The sequence below is a fragment of the Pristis pectinata genome, chromosome 4, assembly GCF_009764475.1.
Source record: "Pristis pectinata isolate sPriPec2 chromosome 4, sPriPec2.1.pri, whole genome shotgun sequence".
NCBI classification, from domain to species: Eukaryota; Metazoa; Chordata; class Chondrichthyes; order Rhinopristiformes; family Pristidae; genus Pristis; species Pristis pectinata.
This window is the reverse complement of record NC_067408.1, coordinates 104,225,041-104,243,198: the sequence shown is the minus strand read 5'-3', so window position 1 is coordinate 104,243,198 and position 18,158 is coordinate 104,225,041. Positions and strand designations below refer to the sequence as shown.

Below are 18,158 nucleotides of genomic sequence, written 5' to 3'. Positions count from 1 at the left end.
CTATCAAGTCGCCTCTCATCCTGCGTCACTCCAAAGAGAAAAGCCCTAGCTCACTCAACCTTTCCTCATAAGAGATTCTCTAATCCAGGCAGCATCCTGGTAAATCTCCTCTGCACCCCCTCTAAAGCTTCCACATCCTTCCTACAATGAGGTGGCCAGAACTGAACATAATACTCTAAGGGTGGTCTAACCAGGGTTTTATACAGCTGTAATGTTTTCTGTTTTAATTCCTTGAAAAAGTAATTTTCATGCTCCTTTCTGGACATCTCAGATCTTACAGATGATGAAAGACTTTTGATGCAATGTAGTATATGTGGCAACCAATTCACACAGACTAAGTACCAAAGTCAGGAACAAACCTTTTGCACTTCTCCAATACTAGCTCTTCCACACATGCCCCACTTTCTTAGCTCCACCACTGGCCCTCGTTCCTTCAACTGTAGGTTCCTATCCTCAGGAATTTCCTTGTAGAATCTCTCCATCACTCATTTCACCTTTAAGACGTTCCATAGAACCTACCTCTGTGACCCGAGATCTCCTTGTTTGGCTCACTGTCACATTTTCTTTGATGAAGTTCTATGGTAATGTGTTAAGGCACCATATACGGTTGGTGCAAATTCTTGTTGTTTAATCAGAGGGTTGGTGCACTATTAGCACAGAAACCACCTGAAGATGAGAAGCTTTCTTCTTACCCAGTGTCCTCTCTCCTGTAGGGTCAGCTTCCTGGGCCATTTTCAAGGCCTCTGTGGTTGCTATGTCAACGTTACATGGTATGACAACAAGGTTAATGGTCTTATCTTCCTTAACGTAGGATCCAATCAGCTGCTTAATCTGAATGAATAGAGGGGGAAATTAATTCATTCAATAGAGAGATATATTTACAACTTTTCACTCTCTCTTTAAACAGAAAACGCAACAGTCAACGTGCTCATGGCAAGCTCCTGTAGGAAGAAATGCAATAACGACTTTATAATCTGTTATCTTCAAATGTTGGTTGGCACATTGGGAAATGTTTCCTGTTTTCCTCCAACTTGGGACCAGTTGGGCTCACCTGGAATGATTTGAAGAAGGCACCCCTGACGTAGCACCTCACTCCTGCACTGAAGGACAGGATACTACCATTTTGGAATAATAGTGCAGCTCAAATGTAAGAAAGATCATTAGAAAGGACCTAAAAGTGAATGAAAAAAATGCAGATCACATAGTATAGAAGATCAAGTTCAGGAGAGCAGAGACAAGAAGTGACACAGATAAGAGAAGGGATGTTAATTCTATTTCTACAGCTGTCTTCCTGCCTGCTGAGTACTTCCAGCATTTTCGGTTTTATTTAGGAGAGAAGAAAAAAGCAAGGAGGAGAGACATGAGTGAGGCGGATATGGTAAAGAACATGAGATGGACAAGAGAAATGAAAAGAGAGCAGACAAGAGGAACGAGAGAGAGATGAATGGTAGGACTGAGACAAAGAAGAGAAATAAAAGGTGAAGAAGACAGGTGAACCAACAACACAAGGAAGAGTGGGAAGAAAGAAAAATAGATGTATCCAGGAGTGAGCGAAGCTCTCCCTTTAATTTGGTCTAAAAAAAATTTTCAAGGAGCTGGCTGGGATCCAGAGATTACACTGTCACAGTAATAGTTTCCTACCCCATAGCTGGTTTCTGCCTTACTTGGTCTCCAATATCCTGTGGCTGGTTACCGACTGCAACCCTAGCGATCCCTGGAAGGTCGATTAAAGTGAGGTCAGGGACATTGTCGGACTCCACCTCCAGGCTGATCAGCTCAGAGCTGATTCCCAGGTCCTCACCAGCCATGGTGTTCTGAGCTGTAACCCCAAACAAATCCGTTATCAATTTCACTGCACAAATGAAAGAAGCCTGCAAAACATCACTCTGGTGGCAATCTCACTCGACAAGTAACGAAGACGCAGTCATAATGCAGAGGCATGAATTTAAATCCTACTGTAGCAGCTGTGGAGTTTAAAATGGAGATAATTAAATAAATCAGGAATCAAACAGTTGGTGACCATAAAACTGTGGGATTGCTATCACAACCCACCTGGTTCAACCACACTTATAGGGGAAGGGAATACCCAGGTTTGCCCTTCGTAGCATCATGGAGTCATACAGCATGGAAAAAGGCCCTTCGGCCCACAAAGTCAAGGTTGGACAAACTAGGGTTTTTTCCTCTGGAGTCGCGGAGGCTGCAGGGAGCCCTGATAGAAGCTTATAGAATTATGAGAGGCATCGATAGAGTAGTCAGCCAGTATCTTTTTCCCAGGATTGTAATGTCTAACACTAGAAGTGAGAGGGGGGTAAGTTCAAAGGAGATGGGTGGGGCAAGTTTGTTGTTTTTTTTCTACACAGAGTGCTGGGTGCCTGGAATGCATTACCAGGGTGGTGGTGGAGGCAGATACGATAGAGGCGTTTAAGATTCTAGGAGTGGAAGTTCCTAGGAGTGAGCATCACCAATAGCCTGTCCTGGTCTAACCACGTAGACTCCACGGCCAAGAAAGCTCACCAGCGCCTCTACTTCCTCAGGAGGCTAAAAAAACTTGGCATGTCACCTTTGACACTCATCAATTTTTATTCGATGCGTCATAGAAAGCATCCTATCTGTTTGCATCACGGCTTGGTATGGCAACTGCTCTGCCCAGGACTGCAAGAAACTGCAGAGTTGTGGACACAGCCCAGCGCATCATGGAAACCAGCCTCCCCTCCATGGACTCTGTCTTTACCTCTCGCTGCCTTGGTGAAGCAGCCAGCATAATCAAAGACCCCATTCACCCGGGTCATTCTCTCTTCTGTCCTCTCCCATCAGGCAGAAGATACAGGAGCTTGAGGGCACGTACCACCAGGCTCAAGGACAGCTTCTATCCCACGTGATAAGACTATTGAACGGTTCCCTTATATGATGAGATGGATTCTTGACCTCACAATCTACCTTCTTTGACCCTGCACCTTATTGTCTACCTGCAATACACTTCCCTGTAGCTGTGACACTTTACTCTGTATTCTGTTATTGTTTTTATCCTGTACTACCTCAATGCACCGTGTAATAAATTGATCTGTACAAATGGTATGCAAGACAAGCTTTTCACTTTACCTCGGTACAAGTGACAATAATAGACCAATACCAATACTCATAGATAGGCACGTGAATATGCTGAGAATGGAGGAATATGGGCCATGTGTAGATAGAAGGGATTAAGTGTCATTAGCTTAATTAGTTTGACACAACGTCATGAGCCGAACGGCCTGTTCCTGTGCTGTACTGTTCTGTGTTCGATGAGTCCATGATGACCATCAATCACCTATATACACTAATCTCATTTTATTTTCCCACATTACCATCAACTCCCCTCAGGTTTTACCATTCACCTACACACCTGGGGCAATTTCCAGTGGCCAATCAACCCGCATGTTTTTGGGATTGGGAGGAAACCCATACAGCCTCAGAGAGTATGTAGCAACTCTACACAGACAGCACTGGAGGTCAGCTTTGAAAATGGGTTGTTGGAGCTATGAGGCTCTGTACCTGACTCCAGGCATAGTGACAAGATAGATTCCTAACTGCACTCTGAGATTATCCAGCTGCACAGTTGAAGGTAGTGAAATAAATGTTGTCCTTGCCATGATGTCCTCGCCCTATGAATAGAAACAAATTATTTCCCCTTCAGATAAGAGTCTGTCGTGTATACTCTGGTGCCTCAGAGGACGACATAATTGACTGGCGCTCCAAACTTCAGCAAGTGGCCTTTGATATGGAAAATCACACTCAGGTGAATTTTTCCAGTTGCTCCATCTTTCTCTGCTCTTAGACGCACAGGCATCCTTTCGCACTGCTGGGAGTCAGGTGGCCCCTCGGGGATCTCAGGGTATCCCTCCCCCACTCCCTCACCCTCCACCCTTGTCATTCTGACTCTCAAGAATTATTCAACTAATGAAAGGAAGGGCACCACCCCAGAACTGGCTAGACTCAGGTCTGGCATACGGAGTCAAAGAAAGTTCAGGACCCGGTGTAAAGGTGCTACCAGGCATGAAGCTTTCAAGTCGGCATGTTTGCAAAGAAGGATGCAAGAGGGAATGCCAAATTTCCTGCAGGATCACCAACAAAGATGCACAATCTAACTTTAATTTCTGCTTCCTGCCACATTAAGTCATCTTGCCTCAGCCTATCAGAGACGTTCCCTTCCCCGCCCCCCAACCATTCCTTCCCCACCCTCTCAGCTACCTAAAACTAACTTGTTTCCTGTCTTTCCCAGTTCTGATGAAGGATCCCAGACCTGAAATGTTTATCTTTTTCTCTTTCCACAGCTGCCTGACCTGCTGAGTGTTCCCAGCATGTTCTGCTTTTATTTCAGGTTTACAGCATCTGCACATTTTATTTGATTTTCAGACTTCTTATGAGCCTTGAAACTACGACAGATAATGCCAGGAATAGTCATGTGGTCAGGAAGCATCAGTGGAGAGAGAAACAGAAATAGCGTTTCAGGTCAATGAACCTTCTTTAGAACTAGAAAAACGAGAACATAAGTGTTTAAGATGTAAAGGGGAAGGAGGAGGAGAGAACAAAGAGAATTCAATGTCTGTGACAGGCTGGAGACCATAGTTGTTCAGGTGACATAACTATTTGTGGAATCATCTTGTTAATGGATTTGTGCTTGTCGCTGTATTTATTGTTGTATACATCAAATAAATAGTATACAATACATGGTAATAATAAATACAACAATAAATAGTGATGGGCACAAAAAAATAACAGAATGGTGCAAAGTATAGTAGTGTAAATTGAAATAGTGCAAAAACAAATGCCAAAGTGACAGCAACAGAAGAGGTAGAATTAAGGGTTCGAGAATGTGGCAGCACCACCAGGAAAGGGGTGTGAAAGGGGTGATTGGTTCAGAAGTCTGATAGCAGTGGGGAAGAAGCTGTATCTGGTCCTCCAGGCTTTCAGGCTCCTGTATCTTCTCCTATAAGGTAGAAGAGAGAAAAGGGAATGGCCGGGGTGGCAGGCATCCTTGATGATACAATTAGCTCTATTGATGCAACGTACCATGCAGGTGGACTGGATGGAAAGAAATGACAAGCCTGTGATGGACTGGGCTATGTGTACCAAATTCCCCCGATATCTGCTTAAACCCTGTTCAGTGCATCTCAAGTCTTTGTTATATATTGAGTTAATTTAATAACATTGCTGTGGGAGTAGTCCCTGTCCTCCAGACTGAGTTTATCACCATTAAACTCCATTAGAAATTGACAACCATTGGGGCCATTTTCAGACTTTTGAAGAGACTCCAAAAGTTTAAATAATTTGGACCTTTTGTCACAGGAACACTGAGAGATAGGTTTTCAAAGATTTTGAATGATTATTTTTAAATTTATTGCTGCACACCAATCTAACTGGAAGCCAGCTCCGTGTGTTTGCTTTTAAGTTATTTTCACTTCTCACTGGTGGTCTGTAATTTTAAAACATTTTTTTGGAATAAAGCCACTTTTGGTTTCAATTACTAAACTTCATCAAGTCACTTAAATATTTCATAGAATTTTTAAGATGTTTTTACATTTTTAAAGTTACATTTTAAAATGTACCAGATTCCATAACTAATGACAGGCTGAAGTTAAACAGAGACCACAAAATGATGCATATTTGTGCCCCATGGCAACAAAAAAACACATACTTCATTATCTACTTTGTGCTGTTTAGCTGATCTTGATGGAGACAATTGTCAGTGATCTATAGTCAAGTAGCAAGGGGTGGACAGGAAATGAGAGCAACCACACTCCCACATCTTTCTGCAGTCAGAGAAGGCTGATAGAAACAAATCTAGGTCAGGCTCTGATGCTGCAACAGTCGATTAGCACTTTAACATTCTTCATATCTCTTTACAACATAGAAAGAGGCCGTTTGAAGTATGCCAGCTCTCAAAGCAATCCCGTTTCTGAAATTATTTCCCTGTAACACATTTTCTCTCATATGCCTATTGACTCCCCTCTGATTCTTCTACCAACCAAGAGCATTACAGGTAATTTACAGTAGCCATTAACCCAGCAGTCAGCACATGTGCGGGATGCAGAAGGAAATTGGTGCACCTGAGAGAAACCCACATTTTCATAGGGGGAACATGCAAATTCCACACAAACAGCACCCGAGGTCAGGATCAAACGCAGGTTGTTACAGCAATGAGGCAGCAGTGCTACCTGCTGTGCCAGTTAAGGTTAATGGTCTGAAGCATCAAAGGCCAAGTAACTTCTTTACAACTCACATTCAGCAATGGGCCAACAATTTCAAGAGTAAAGGGGTGCAAGAGAAAAAAAACTGATAAGAGAAAATAAGCAGGACTTGAAGAATTGGTGGCCTAATTACAAAACTCAGAAGTACATCATGACCCAACACACAACACGGCAGGCAGGTCATAACGGCGATCTAGCACTGTGATCCCTACCTTTCACAATTTCTTTGTCCACATCAGATGGGTCTGACAGTACTTTGCTGTAGCTCTTGTAACTGATACAGGCCCTCCATGCACTCTCCCCTTTGACATTCTTCAACTTTAGTTCCAAAGGACATCTCGTCACAATACCTGCCAAATAAACAGAAGTGACAGCTGTCAGTCTCGCAGTAATCAGAAAGGGGATGGGTTGGGAGCACACAGAGCTCCAGGTGTGTGTGTGTGGGGGGGAGGCGGGGGGGTGGGGGGTAAGTGGTGGTGGAAAGGTACTTTTGGTCTTTTGGGGGAAGTGGACGAGTTGCAGTTAAGATCATCACTCTTGCCACTAAAATAGGATTCATGCTCACTAACCAACAATGAAATGACGGACCAAATTCCTTATTTTCCTTTAAAAACATACAAGCATAGCCCATTCAGCCCCTCAAGCTTTTTCCTCCAATCCGTTAGATTATGGCTGATGTCCACCATCCCTCCATTGATCCTCATTGGTTCCATCACCTCTAATACCTTTCCCCAACAAGAGTCTACCCTTTCTGCCTTAAGCAAGGTGGTACTGAGGACCGAGTTCCAGATTTCTTATTATCCTTAAATGGTTCTAATTTTGTCTATGTCTCCTTGTTTTGGAATTCATCCACCCAGCAGAAGGAATTTCTTTCAGCTTAGCCTCAGGTCTCCTACTCAGCACCTTGTTTAGATAGAGTCATAGAGTTATGCAGCACAGAAACATGCCCTTCGGCCCAACTCATCCATTCTGACCAAGGTGCCTTTCTGAGCTGGTCTCATCTGCCTGTATTGGACCCATATCCCTCTAAACTTTTCCTATCCACGATCACCCATTCAAAAATAAACAGACCCAGTGTGGTTAAGTTATTAGGTTAACATCCAGTGAGTTGGACTTCCAATACAGAAGCAAGACTTCAAATCCCAGCACAACCACCAGGTATTTAAATTAAAGTAGTCAAACAAAATATGGGATTTAAAAGCTATTGTCAGCAATGGGGACTGTGTGGAGGACGAAATAACTTTTTTTAGAAAAAGGATCTGGATCACTAACGTTCTTCATTGAAGGAAATTTGTAGTGCTTTCCTGTTCTGGCTTTTATGTGACTGCAGATCTATCCCAGTTTAGGGGCACTTGGAGATGGACAATAAATGCTGATGCCAGCAGTATCACATCCCATGAATCGATAAAGTAAATGCAACCCTATACTCATCATTGTAACCACTACTCATCACAGTAGTGTAGCAGTTAGTGTGACACTATTACAGCACCAGAGACCCGGGTTCAACTCCCATTGCTGTCTGTAAGGAGTTTGTACATTCTCCCCGTGTCTGCATGGGTTTCCTCTGGGTGCTCTGGTTTCCTCCCACATTCCAAAGACGTACGGGTAGGGTAACATGGGTTTAAATGGGCAGCGCAGACTCGTTGGGCCGGAAGGGCCCATTACCATGCTGTAAATAAATTTAAAAATCTTTTTTTTTAAATATTTAAATTTAATTTAACACTTTTAGCCCATACTAGTGAATCCTCAGTACCACTACAAGGCCCAGATATTCATCTCAAGGTGTGGTGCCCAGAATTAAACATAATATTTAAAATAGGTTCCTATATATATTCTAGTCCACTTGCAAAGGAAGTCATGTTCCATCAGCTCATTTTTTTTTAAACCACACTGTTACCATGTAATGATCTTGGAAACAATTTTGCACTCATTAAAGTGAGATATGTTAGTGTTGGGTAAAAGCTCAGGTCTCACTTTGGGTGTGTCCTGAATCACACTGAAAGCTCAGCTTTCTGTTAAAGTGCCTCAACTTCTCAGTATTTCCTTCTCACCCTTTCTGCCTTAAGCAAGGTGGTCAATTATAGGTAGCTTTAGTGAGCTTAGATTAAATTTGTTCAAACTCAAGTCATCCAGGATCTTTCCAGCAAAATGTCAAGACCAAAGTCAAAGTCGAGTTTATTGTCATATGCACAAGTACACATATGCACAGGTGCAATGAAAAACTTACTTGCAGCAGCATCACAGGCACATAGCATCATATAAGCAGCATTCACAAGAAAAACATAAACTAAACATAAACACAATTTTTGCAAGAAAGAAACAATTAGAACAAAAAAGTTCATTACTTAACTTAGATTTGAAAGAGCATGCAAAAGTGGAAAGTCTATTGTTTACTAATCTGTGCTACCAAATCAGTAGGCCACTCCTTCCAAAAGAAGCGCCACTTCCCTGCTTCCTTTCTGTCACAGATGGGATTCTGATTTAGGAGCGTTCAGTCATAATGCGGTGGATGGTAGCTTCACACCATTGGCTCCTCAGCCAAGCACTTGCACCAAACGTGAATTAAAATCTGTGAAGCTAGTGGAATTCGGCAAGTTCAATAACTACTGCATTAGATTAGATCAGCACTAAAGCAGTATGTCATACCCAATAAGGAAAAAATGGGGATAAACAGAAGGGAAATTGGGATGGAAAAGGACTTAGGTGATTGGTTTGGGGGAATGTTCTTACCACTGCCCCTGGGTAGAGCTATCCCAGATAGTGCCTCAAGGACAGAGCTTTTTCCAGAGCTCTGGTCTCCAATCACTGCGATGGCCGGAAGAGAGAGATCTTGTTCCAAACCCGACGCTCTGAGTGAGTCAATGAGGTCAATGCAAGGACGCACTTTCTCCTCATAATGATCGTACAGCACTGCATCACTGGCCTGAGGAAAGAAACATTGGGCCATAGAGAGATGTACACTTTGTATAATAGTTCATTCTCTTGTGACAAAAGGCAAACTTGTTATCCTGTAGGGCTATTCATAACCTCAGGTCATCACAATGCACTTGACTGGCAATAAAGCGTGGCCTCACCAGTACCCTACAGAACTGTAACAATACCACTCGATTTCTAAACTCCAACCCACTTGCAATAAAGGCCAATACGCCATTTACCTTCCCAACCACTTGCTGCACCAATCTGCTAATTCCTTGCAAATTGTACATGAGAACACTGAAATCCCTCTGCACTTCAAGCATCTTCAATACCTCGCCATTGAGATAACAGTCTGCCTTTAGATTCCTCTAACTGAACTGCATCACCTCACACTTTCCCACATTGAACTCCATTTGCCAAGTTCTCACCCACTCACCCAACCTGTCTCCATCCAGCTGCAAAGTCCTAATATCTGCTTATTACATCCTCAAAGAATTTCAGTAAGTTTGTCAGATGGGATTTACCTTTCATAAAAGAATGTTGAATTGATTACATTAAGATCTCCTTGACATTGGAGAAACCAACACAGACTGGTGATCATTGATGACCCTGAGTTTCCAGTTGCCTATCACTTTAATTCTCCATTCCATTCCTACTCTGATCTCTCAGGCTCTTTGCCCCTTACACTGTTCCAACTCTTCACAACATTAGCACAAGCAAAACGGAGACACAAGAAATTCTGCAGATGCTGGAATCTGGAGCAATACACAAAAAGTGCTGGAGGAACTCAGCAGGTCAGGCAGCATCTATGGAGGGAAATAAACAGTCAACGTTTCAGGCCAATACCCTTCATCAGGACTGGAAGGGAAGAGGGTAGAAACCGGATTAAGGTGAGGGGAGGGGGAGGAGCACACGCAGGCAGGTGATAGGCGAGTCCAGGTAATGGGCGAGTCCAGGTGAGAGGGGGAAGGTAGTTGGGTGGGGGAGAGGGGGAAGATGTAATAAGCTGAGAGGTGATAGGTAGAAGAGGCAAAGGGCTGAAGAAGGAATCCGGTAGGAGAGGGCAGTGGACCATGAAATAAAGGATGGAGGAGAGGAGATGGGCAGGTCATCAAGGCGGGGGAAGGGAGCCACAGGAATAAGGGAAAACAAAGGAGTTGGGGGGGGACAAAAAAGAAAGGGTGGGGTTACCAGAAGTTGGAGAAATCGATAAGGCCGTCAGGTTGGAGACTCCCAAGGCAGAATATGAGGTGTTGTCCCTCCAACCCGCACCTGGCCTCAACGTGGCAGTAGAGGAGGCCATGGATAGACATGTCAGTATGGGAGTGGGATGTGGAATTGAACTGGGGGGCCACTGGGAGGTCCTGGCTGTTGCAGCGGACGGAGCAAAGGTGCTCGACAAAGCGGTCACCCAATCTGTGTCGGGTCTCACCGATGTACAGGAGGCCGCACTGGGAACACTGGTTGCAATAAATAACATCCTCGGACTCACAGGTGAAGTGCTGCCTCACCTGCATAAGTGCCAGGTACCATTCTGGATAATTAAGGGTAGACAATAAATGCCAACATTGCCAGTGCAAATTCCGCAAACAAACACCTTTAAAAAAAGATACAGGGAACATTACATCCTATTTAAGCACAGCAAGCCCCTGAAACACCAATGTAATAATGACCAAATAGTAATTTTGTGGGATATATACTGAAGAATAAATAGAGGCTAGGATCCCAGAGATAACTTGCTGCTCTTGAAAGGACTGTCCCCTCTCACTCTACAGACTCTTTATGGCTGACCCTGCCACCGGTACCTCATTATGTTCACTTGTTAATCACTAAGTGAAAACTCAATAATATTTGCAGACGCACCGAAGTATTGGCATGTGGGTCCAATAATGCAGGAAAGAAGTCCTCTTCCTTATACTGCGCCAGAGTGTCTTGCTCTGGGCTTTGTCCTGAAAGACAAACAGGAAACACAATAGTCATGGGCAATCAACATTCCTGACAGTTACCACACTCTTCTTTTTAATAGAAATGTGGGGATGAAGTAAGATTATATGCCAAAATTATTAGCAAGTGGTTCAGAATTACATTTAGCATGGTGGCTAGTGTACTGAGCCAGGAACTGGTGACCTTAGGATATAAGGTCAAATTCTGCAATTGGCAGCTACAAAGTTTAAAATCAGTTACTGAAACCAATAAATGATATTTTCTATCCTTAGCCTCACCTTCTTCTCAGCAGTCTCTTGGGGTAAAGAATGATTTAAAGTGCAAGGTGTTTGAATGTAAATTCTTTCAGTGTGGGATGGCTCTTGGAAACCAGCTATCATATGGTCTTGATCCAAGATGATTGGAGACAATGAACTGTAGATACACCCTGTCCACACATTGATAGACATAAATTCTCATCAGTCTTCTTCTCCCTTCCTGTCCCCAATGTTATGAAAATTAAGGTGACTGGGGCTAGAATCTGGGTTTAATTTTGAGATGGTAGAAGTCGCGTCACTGAAGCTTATAAAATTATGAAAGGAATAGATAGGGTAGGTGGTCAGAGTCTTTCTCCCAGAGTGGAAATATCAAATACTGGAAGGCAGAGCTTTAAGATGAGAGGAGGAAAGTTTAAAGGTGATTTGTGAGGCAAGTTATTTTACACAGAGTGGTAGTTGCCTGGAACACACTGCCAGAAGCAGATATGATAGCAATGATTAAGAGGCATTTCGACAAGCAAAGTCAGGGAATGGAGGGATCTAGTCCATGTGCAGCCAGATAGGACTAATTTAATTTGGCATCAAGGTTGGCACAGGCATCTTGAGCCAAAGGGCCCGTTCCTTTGCTGTACTGTTCTGTGTTCTACCTCATTTGTTAACATCCCGTAGTCAGGTCTCTTGTCAGATATCTGGAGTTTATTGAAATTTCTTTCAGATCAACTTAAATATACTTTGGAATCTTTTAATCCTCTCTCTTTCCCTTTATTTCTCTGACACAGGATTGAAATCTTTTTTATGTGTGCTAGGTTTGCAAAGACATTACTCTGTCTGCTACTATAGTGGAAGGTTAAACCCTTTAAAGCCAGTCAGATACTCATACGCTGTATACTTCACAGATGACATGTAGTGGAGATGCCTGGCCAATTCAATAAATGGGCTAATGCCCTTCAACCACTGGATGTAAGCATGATGAATCATTCATCAATTAGTGTCACAGAACTTTCTAGAGCAGTCCATCCAGCTCATCAACTCCACGATGGACTATAAAGGACCATTTGGAATAATCCCATTTCCCAGATTCTAGCCCGGACCATAAATCATGTGTTTCACCCCTTTCCATTCTTTCAGTCTATGATTTCCAAATCCCCATCACCTCAGATGAAATAGTTCTAACTCCTATCCATCTCTGCACTGACTATATCCCACCCCCCCAACAACTCAACCCTCTTGGTCTTCATCTACCTCAACAGAAATAGGTCCCAATATTGCTACTAATCAGTGGTAAACTCATGATTGATTTAAGCAGTCAAACAATACAGAAATCGATCTTTCATAGTAAAACATCATGCTCTGAAAAACAGGTAAAAGCTCTGCCTTGCATTGACCAGAAGCCTTGTTATATCAAGGTCTGTCTGGTGTAGAAACGTCTTGGTCTCTGGACCACACATTTCAAGATTGAATATCAAAAAATTACAGATGCTGGATATCTGAAAAAAAAAACAGAACATGGATCATTTCTTTCCCCAGGCAGCAAGCCTACTGGGCCTGGTATTCTCAGCTGCTCTCATCCCGGTGCTGACCAGGCCTGAGTCTGCTGAGCTGGGACGGTGAGAGGACAATAAGAATGGTGAACCATTAATTCCCAATGGCATTTTCTGGGCAATCAGGTCCTAGTGTGGATGATGTGAGGTGTTCTTCCTTGTCTTCCAATCCACTGACACACAATCATATACTCATTCTCAGACAATACACTCATTCACATAGCACACACACTCACAAATGATGTGCACTCACTTTTAGACAAACACACTCTACCCTTTCATATTCTGACATACTTGTTCACACACTCACAGACACAAACACACAAACTTGATCATACTCATTCATTCACCTTGTGATAAACACATATGTGCAACAGAGAAAGCTCACAATCACATATATATTGAGACCAACAACACAGACTATGTTTGCAAGCTTTAACAATTTTGGTATCAAATTAAATTCAGGCTGCAATGAGCAATTAAGATCTAGTCCATCTATTTTTGGTGAAATAACTTCCCACAAAGTTATTTCATCAGGATTTTGAATCCTGTTACAGACAGCTTTCAAAGCTGGATCTACAATTAAGCATACTCTTTTGCAATTATTTTGAAGACTAATCAGAAAGCTGCAATCATTGGCAGTACAGGTAAATGTAAAGGAACTTGCAATTTTTAATTCACATTTCCCCTGAACAGTATCTATTCTATGGTAAGAATCAGAATGGTAATGTCTTACAGGGATAGAACAGCATTGCTGTCCAAATGGTCAACACACTTGCCAGTTTAGTACATACTGCCATGGCGACTAGAGCAAACATAATTTACAACATTTTTTTCAGCTTTCTGGAAATGCTCAGCATGTCCATTAGCACCTGACCTGTACTGGATACTGTCCAAACTAAAATAAATCTTCTTGTAAATTATGTTTGGGTATCCTTTAATTCATGTATGTTTTCCTTTGTTCCTTTGTTCCATCTATAGTGCTTATGTCAACGGTTGGTGTCCTTGTAGTGATTGACACCATATGTCTCAGCTACTTGGATCCTTCCCCTTAATCATTTAGCACCCTCCCCCCCCCCACCCCATTCACTTCTCCCAGTCAGAACAGACATAAAATGCTGCGCCTCAAACTCAACCCCTAATATATAGGTTTTTTTCTTTGAGGCATTCAAATTTGTGGCTTGGACAGCAAATAAAGCTTACATAGCAAATAAAGAGGGTTTTTATATTAAGAGACACAAGTCGAGTGAAAGGTGACATTGTAGAATTTAGATGCAGCTCCAAACCAACCTCTGGAATATAACTGTGTCAGTCGTTTTTCAATAGTCGAGAACATGCTTAAAGTTACAGTGTCGCACCTCGCTGTCGATCTCGGAGCTGGTGGAAGACGCTCCTGTGGGATCGGTGGTTCTTGAATCAGGTATAATAGCCAAGTGATTGTGAAGCAGTCCAATGCTTATCTGTGAGAGTCTTTGTCAACCAGTCAGTGAGGTAAGAAAATAAAAGGAAAATAATTAGGCAAGATCATCAGGCTGAGTGAGCACGAGGTTTAGAAAGGACGGCGGCTTCTCAGAGATTCAGGGGGTGACAGGCTCATCTGACACTTCAGGCTAACCTAAGGACTGACACCTTTCCTGAATGTTCAGCTCTTGCAGGACAGAAGTTTCTCATGGTCCGTGGGGAATGTCATTGATAGTTAGCGAGTCCAATTGGCTTATGATATTTTCCTGACACATGAGGCACTGCCTTTCTTAAGTCCTAATTCTTATCTGTGTTCAGGTCAGTGCTACCTAGTGCTCTTGTAACAGTCACAGGGAACCCTGTGGGGAATGCACTGACAATGTGGTTCCTCTATCTGTACTGCACCAGTAATGCTCCACATTACTTCCTGGAGAAGGGTGCCTACTTTACCACTGTCACTGTATTTTCACCACTCGGAGGGCTCAGCAGCTGGTGGAAACCCTCCAGAAAAGGTTGAGGAACCAGCAGAACTGCTAGCAAAGAAGGAAGGACCTCTCTGGACATGCGTGATTGCCTGGAGATCAACTTATGGACCCAACACCACTGGATCATTACCCAGACAGGGAGGTATTAACTGGAGCAAAGACATTCTTCTTGACATCCAGTAGTTTCGTTATTCAATACCAGAGGCTCCACATAAAGTGCATTGTGTTCAGTTCTGGTCACCTCATTATAGGAAGGACGTGGAAGCTTTAGAGAGGGTGCAGAGGAGATTTACCAGGATTTTGCCTGGATTGGAGAGCATGTCTTATGAGGATAGGTTGAGTGAGCTAGGGCTTTTCTCTTTGGAGCAAAGGAGGATGATAGGTGACTTAATAGAGGTGTACAAGATGATAAGAGGCATAGATCGAGTGGACAGTCAGAGACTTTTTCCCCAGGGTGACAATGGCTAACACGAGAGGACATAATTTTAAGGTGATTGGAGGAAGGCATAAGGGGGATGTCAGGGGTAAGTTTTTTTTTTACACAGAGAGTGGTGGGTGCGTGGAACGCACTGCCTGCAGAGGTGGTGGGGGCAGATAAATTAGAGATACTTAAGAGACTCTTAGATAGACACGTGAATGATAGAGAAACGGCGGGGGGGGGGCTACGTGGGAGGCAAGGGTTAGATGGATCTTAGGGCAGGACAAAATGTCGGCACAACATTGTGGGCCAAAGGGCCTGTACTGTGCTATAATGTTCTATGTTCTACCACAAGTTGTAAACCTCAGCTGCAGTCACTTCCTTTAGCCCCAATATGTACACTGGAAGCTACAATCAGCTAGTAGGAAAATGACATTGACATGATAAACATGTCCCAGTGAAGGACTAATGATTCTTTGGTCGCCTATAGTAACCGAAATTGGCTTGGTGGTAGGAGGCAGAGGGTGACAGTGGAGGGTTGTTTTTCAGATTGGAGCCTGTGAACAGTGATGTTCCACAGGGATCGGTGCTGGGTCCACTGTTGTTTGTCATCCACATTAATGATTTGGATGAGAACATAAGTAGCATAATTAGTAAGTTTGTGGGTGACACCAAAATTGGTGGTATAGTGGGCAGTGATCAAGATTATCTAAGATTACAACAGGAATTACACCAACTGGGAAAGTGGGCTAAGGAGTTGGCAGAAGGAATTTAACTCGGGCAAGAGGGAAGTGTTGTATTTTGGGAAGATAAACATGGGCATGACTTACACCGTAAATAGCAGGGCCCTAGGGAGTGTTGTAGAATAGAGAGACCCATGGGTACATAATTCCCTGAAAGAGGCGACACAGGTAGCTAGGGTGGTGAATGAGCTGTTTGGCATGCTTGCCTTCATCAGTCAGGGAGTACAAGACTCACATTACAGGCACATGATGTTGGTGAAACTGCAGTTAGAGTATTATGTGCCATTCTGGTCTCCTAGCCACTGGAAGGATGTTATTAAGCTGGAAAGGGTGCAGAAAACCCTCGCAAGGATGTTGCCAGGACTGGGCAACTAGAGGGAAGACTGGATGCACTGTGGCTGTTTTCCCTGGAGCACAGGAGGCAGAGTGGTGACCTTGTAAAGGTACATAAAATCGTGAGGGGCATAGATAAGTTGGATGGTCAGAGAGTCTTTTCCTTCAGGTAAAGGAATCTAAAACTAGAGAGCATTGTTTATGATAGGAGGGGAAACAGTTAAAGGGAACCAGAGGGGCAACTTTTTCCACACAGAGGGCAGTGGGTATGGGGAACAAGCTGCTAGAGGAAGTGGCAGAGAGGTTTAAAAGACATTTAGACAGGCACATGGATAGGAAAGGTTTAGGATATGGGCCAAACGCAGGCAAATGGGACTAGTTCAGCTAGGCACCATGGTTGGCATCAACGAGTTGGGCTGAAGGGCCTGTTTTGGTTTTGGACTCTATGGCACAGAGAAACTAGGACAGTGAATGCATCAACCTGAAAAGAGAAGTTATAAATTACGAAGGCAAGGCGGCCACCAATGGGGTTTTGACTGAATTGGACAAAATCATTTGAAACACTAATCGGTGGCATTCGATAGACGGGGGAGGGGTGCAGGGTGAGGATCGGCTGCCAGGTTCGATGGTGGGGTGGGGTGGGGGGGGGGGTGGAGGGTGGAATCGGCACTATAATGGGAGGGCCACTGTTGGGCCAGCAGATCAGTAGCTGGGACTGTGACCATTGGGAGGGGGTACAAGGAGTCCAGGCGAGTTCCGACCACAAGGGGACCCAGAAGAGAGGGGTTCCTAGCTCCGGAAATAACAAGAGAATTGGCCATCCGGCCTTTCAAACCTGCCCTGCCAATAAGATCAAGGCTGACCTTCTACCTGAGTGGACTCAAGTCCCTGGGATCGACAGGCGTAGCCAAATGTCCCAGAACTGGGCAGCAGACGCACTTGTGCATTTATCCTTGGTTGGATCATGTCATTGCACCGACCAGTGGTTGCACTTGATGCAATATCTGAGCAGTCTCTCCCACTGGGAGGCTGATCAAAGCATGAGTTGAAAATTCCCTTTGCCACTTGCAAATTAACTTAAAAATGAAAAGCTACATTAACTAAACTACAAAGAGCTGGAAGGCCGCTGTGGTTGAGGGACAAGGTGAGAGGCAACATTAAGCTTGCGTCGCTGGGCGCTAGTTACGGAACCAGGTGCAAGATTACTTGCTTTAAGAAGGATTTGAAACCGCGGTATCGGAAGGGATTTGGTTTCGCCTGTAGTGGTTGAAATACCTTGCATGGTTCGATAGTTGCCCTCTCTGCTGTGAGACAGCCAACAAAGCGAAAGGAAGGATAATGACCCTGAAAATTCGCTGGTGGAAAGCACAACACAAGTAGTTTTCCTCCTGCAAGTGTTTCTCAACCATCGATTTGTCGCCCGTCGCTTTTTCTAAATGAGCGATCAACTAAAATCACGTGATTTTTGCAAGTGTAGTTTCGTTTCTCTGTAAACTCAGCCCCCATTGCACTGATTCAGAGTATGGGTTACATAAACACGAGGGAGTAGTGAACATCACACTCACCTTTCCAATCCTCCTCTGGAAACGATTGTGAAATCAGTCTTAAAGGCAAGAGGAGACCCGGGTAAACGCATCTGAAATCTCCAGGATAAAGTTTCATTGTTTGTTGTTAACATATTTAACATCACAATATCATGTAATATTTCACCGCGTTTAACATATCGTAGTAATTACACAAAAAGGAATTTGTTTCCCTCTGGCAACGGGTATTGCTAATACTCCCACAGTTCTACTGTAGGTTTACACCTGGACACCTCAATCAGTTTAATTT

At 43.6% G+C, this 18,158-nt stretch overlaps 1 protein-coding gene across 2 annotated transcripts in view; it reads right to left on the bottom strand.

Moving 5' to 3' along the window:
• Positions 1-17,752, bottom strand: part of LOC127569935 (interferon-induced GTP-binding protein Mx3-like) — a 36,651-nt gene extending 18,899 nt beyond the window's left edge. Inside the window, exons 1-7 of one of the 2 annotated variants that reach the window (XM_052015015.1) lie at positions 17,601-17,752; positions 14,176-14,355; positions 11,007-11,092; positions 8,958-9,150; positions 6,440-6,577; positions 1,665-1,819; positions 693-831 (exon numbers count right to left, since the gene is read on the bottom strand). In XM_052015015.1, coding sequence (XP_051870975.1) covers positions 693-831; positions 1,665-1,819; positions 6,440-6,577; positions 8,958-9,150; positions 11,007-11,092; positions 14,176-14,221 — 757 coding nt within the window. In that variant the 5' untranslated portion in view covers positions 14,222-14,355; positions 17,601-17,752. The remainder of the gene's footprint in view (positions 1-692; positions 832-1,664; positions 1,820-6,439; positions 6,578-8,957; positions 9,151-11,006; positions 11,093-14,175; positions 14,356-17,600) is intronic. The other variant, XM_052015016.1, reaches the window with a different exon arrangement.
• Positions 17,753-18,158: the final 406 nt, after the last annotated feature.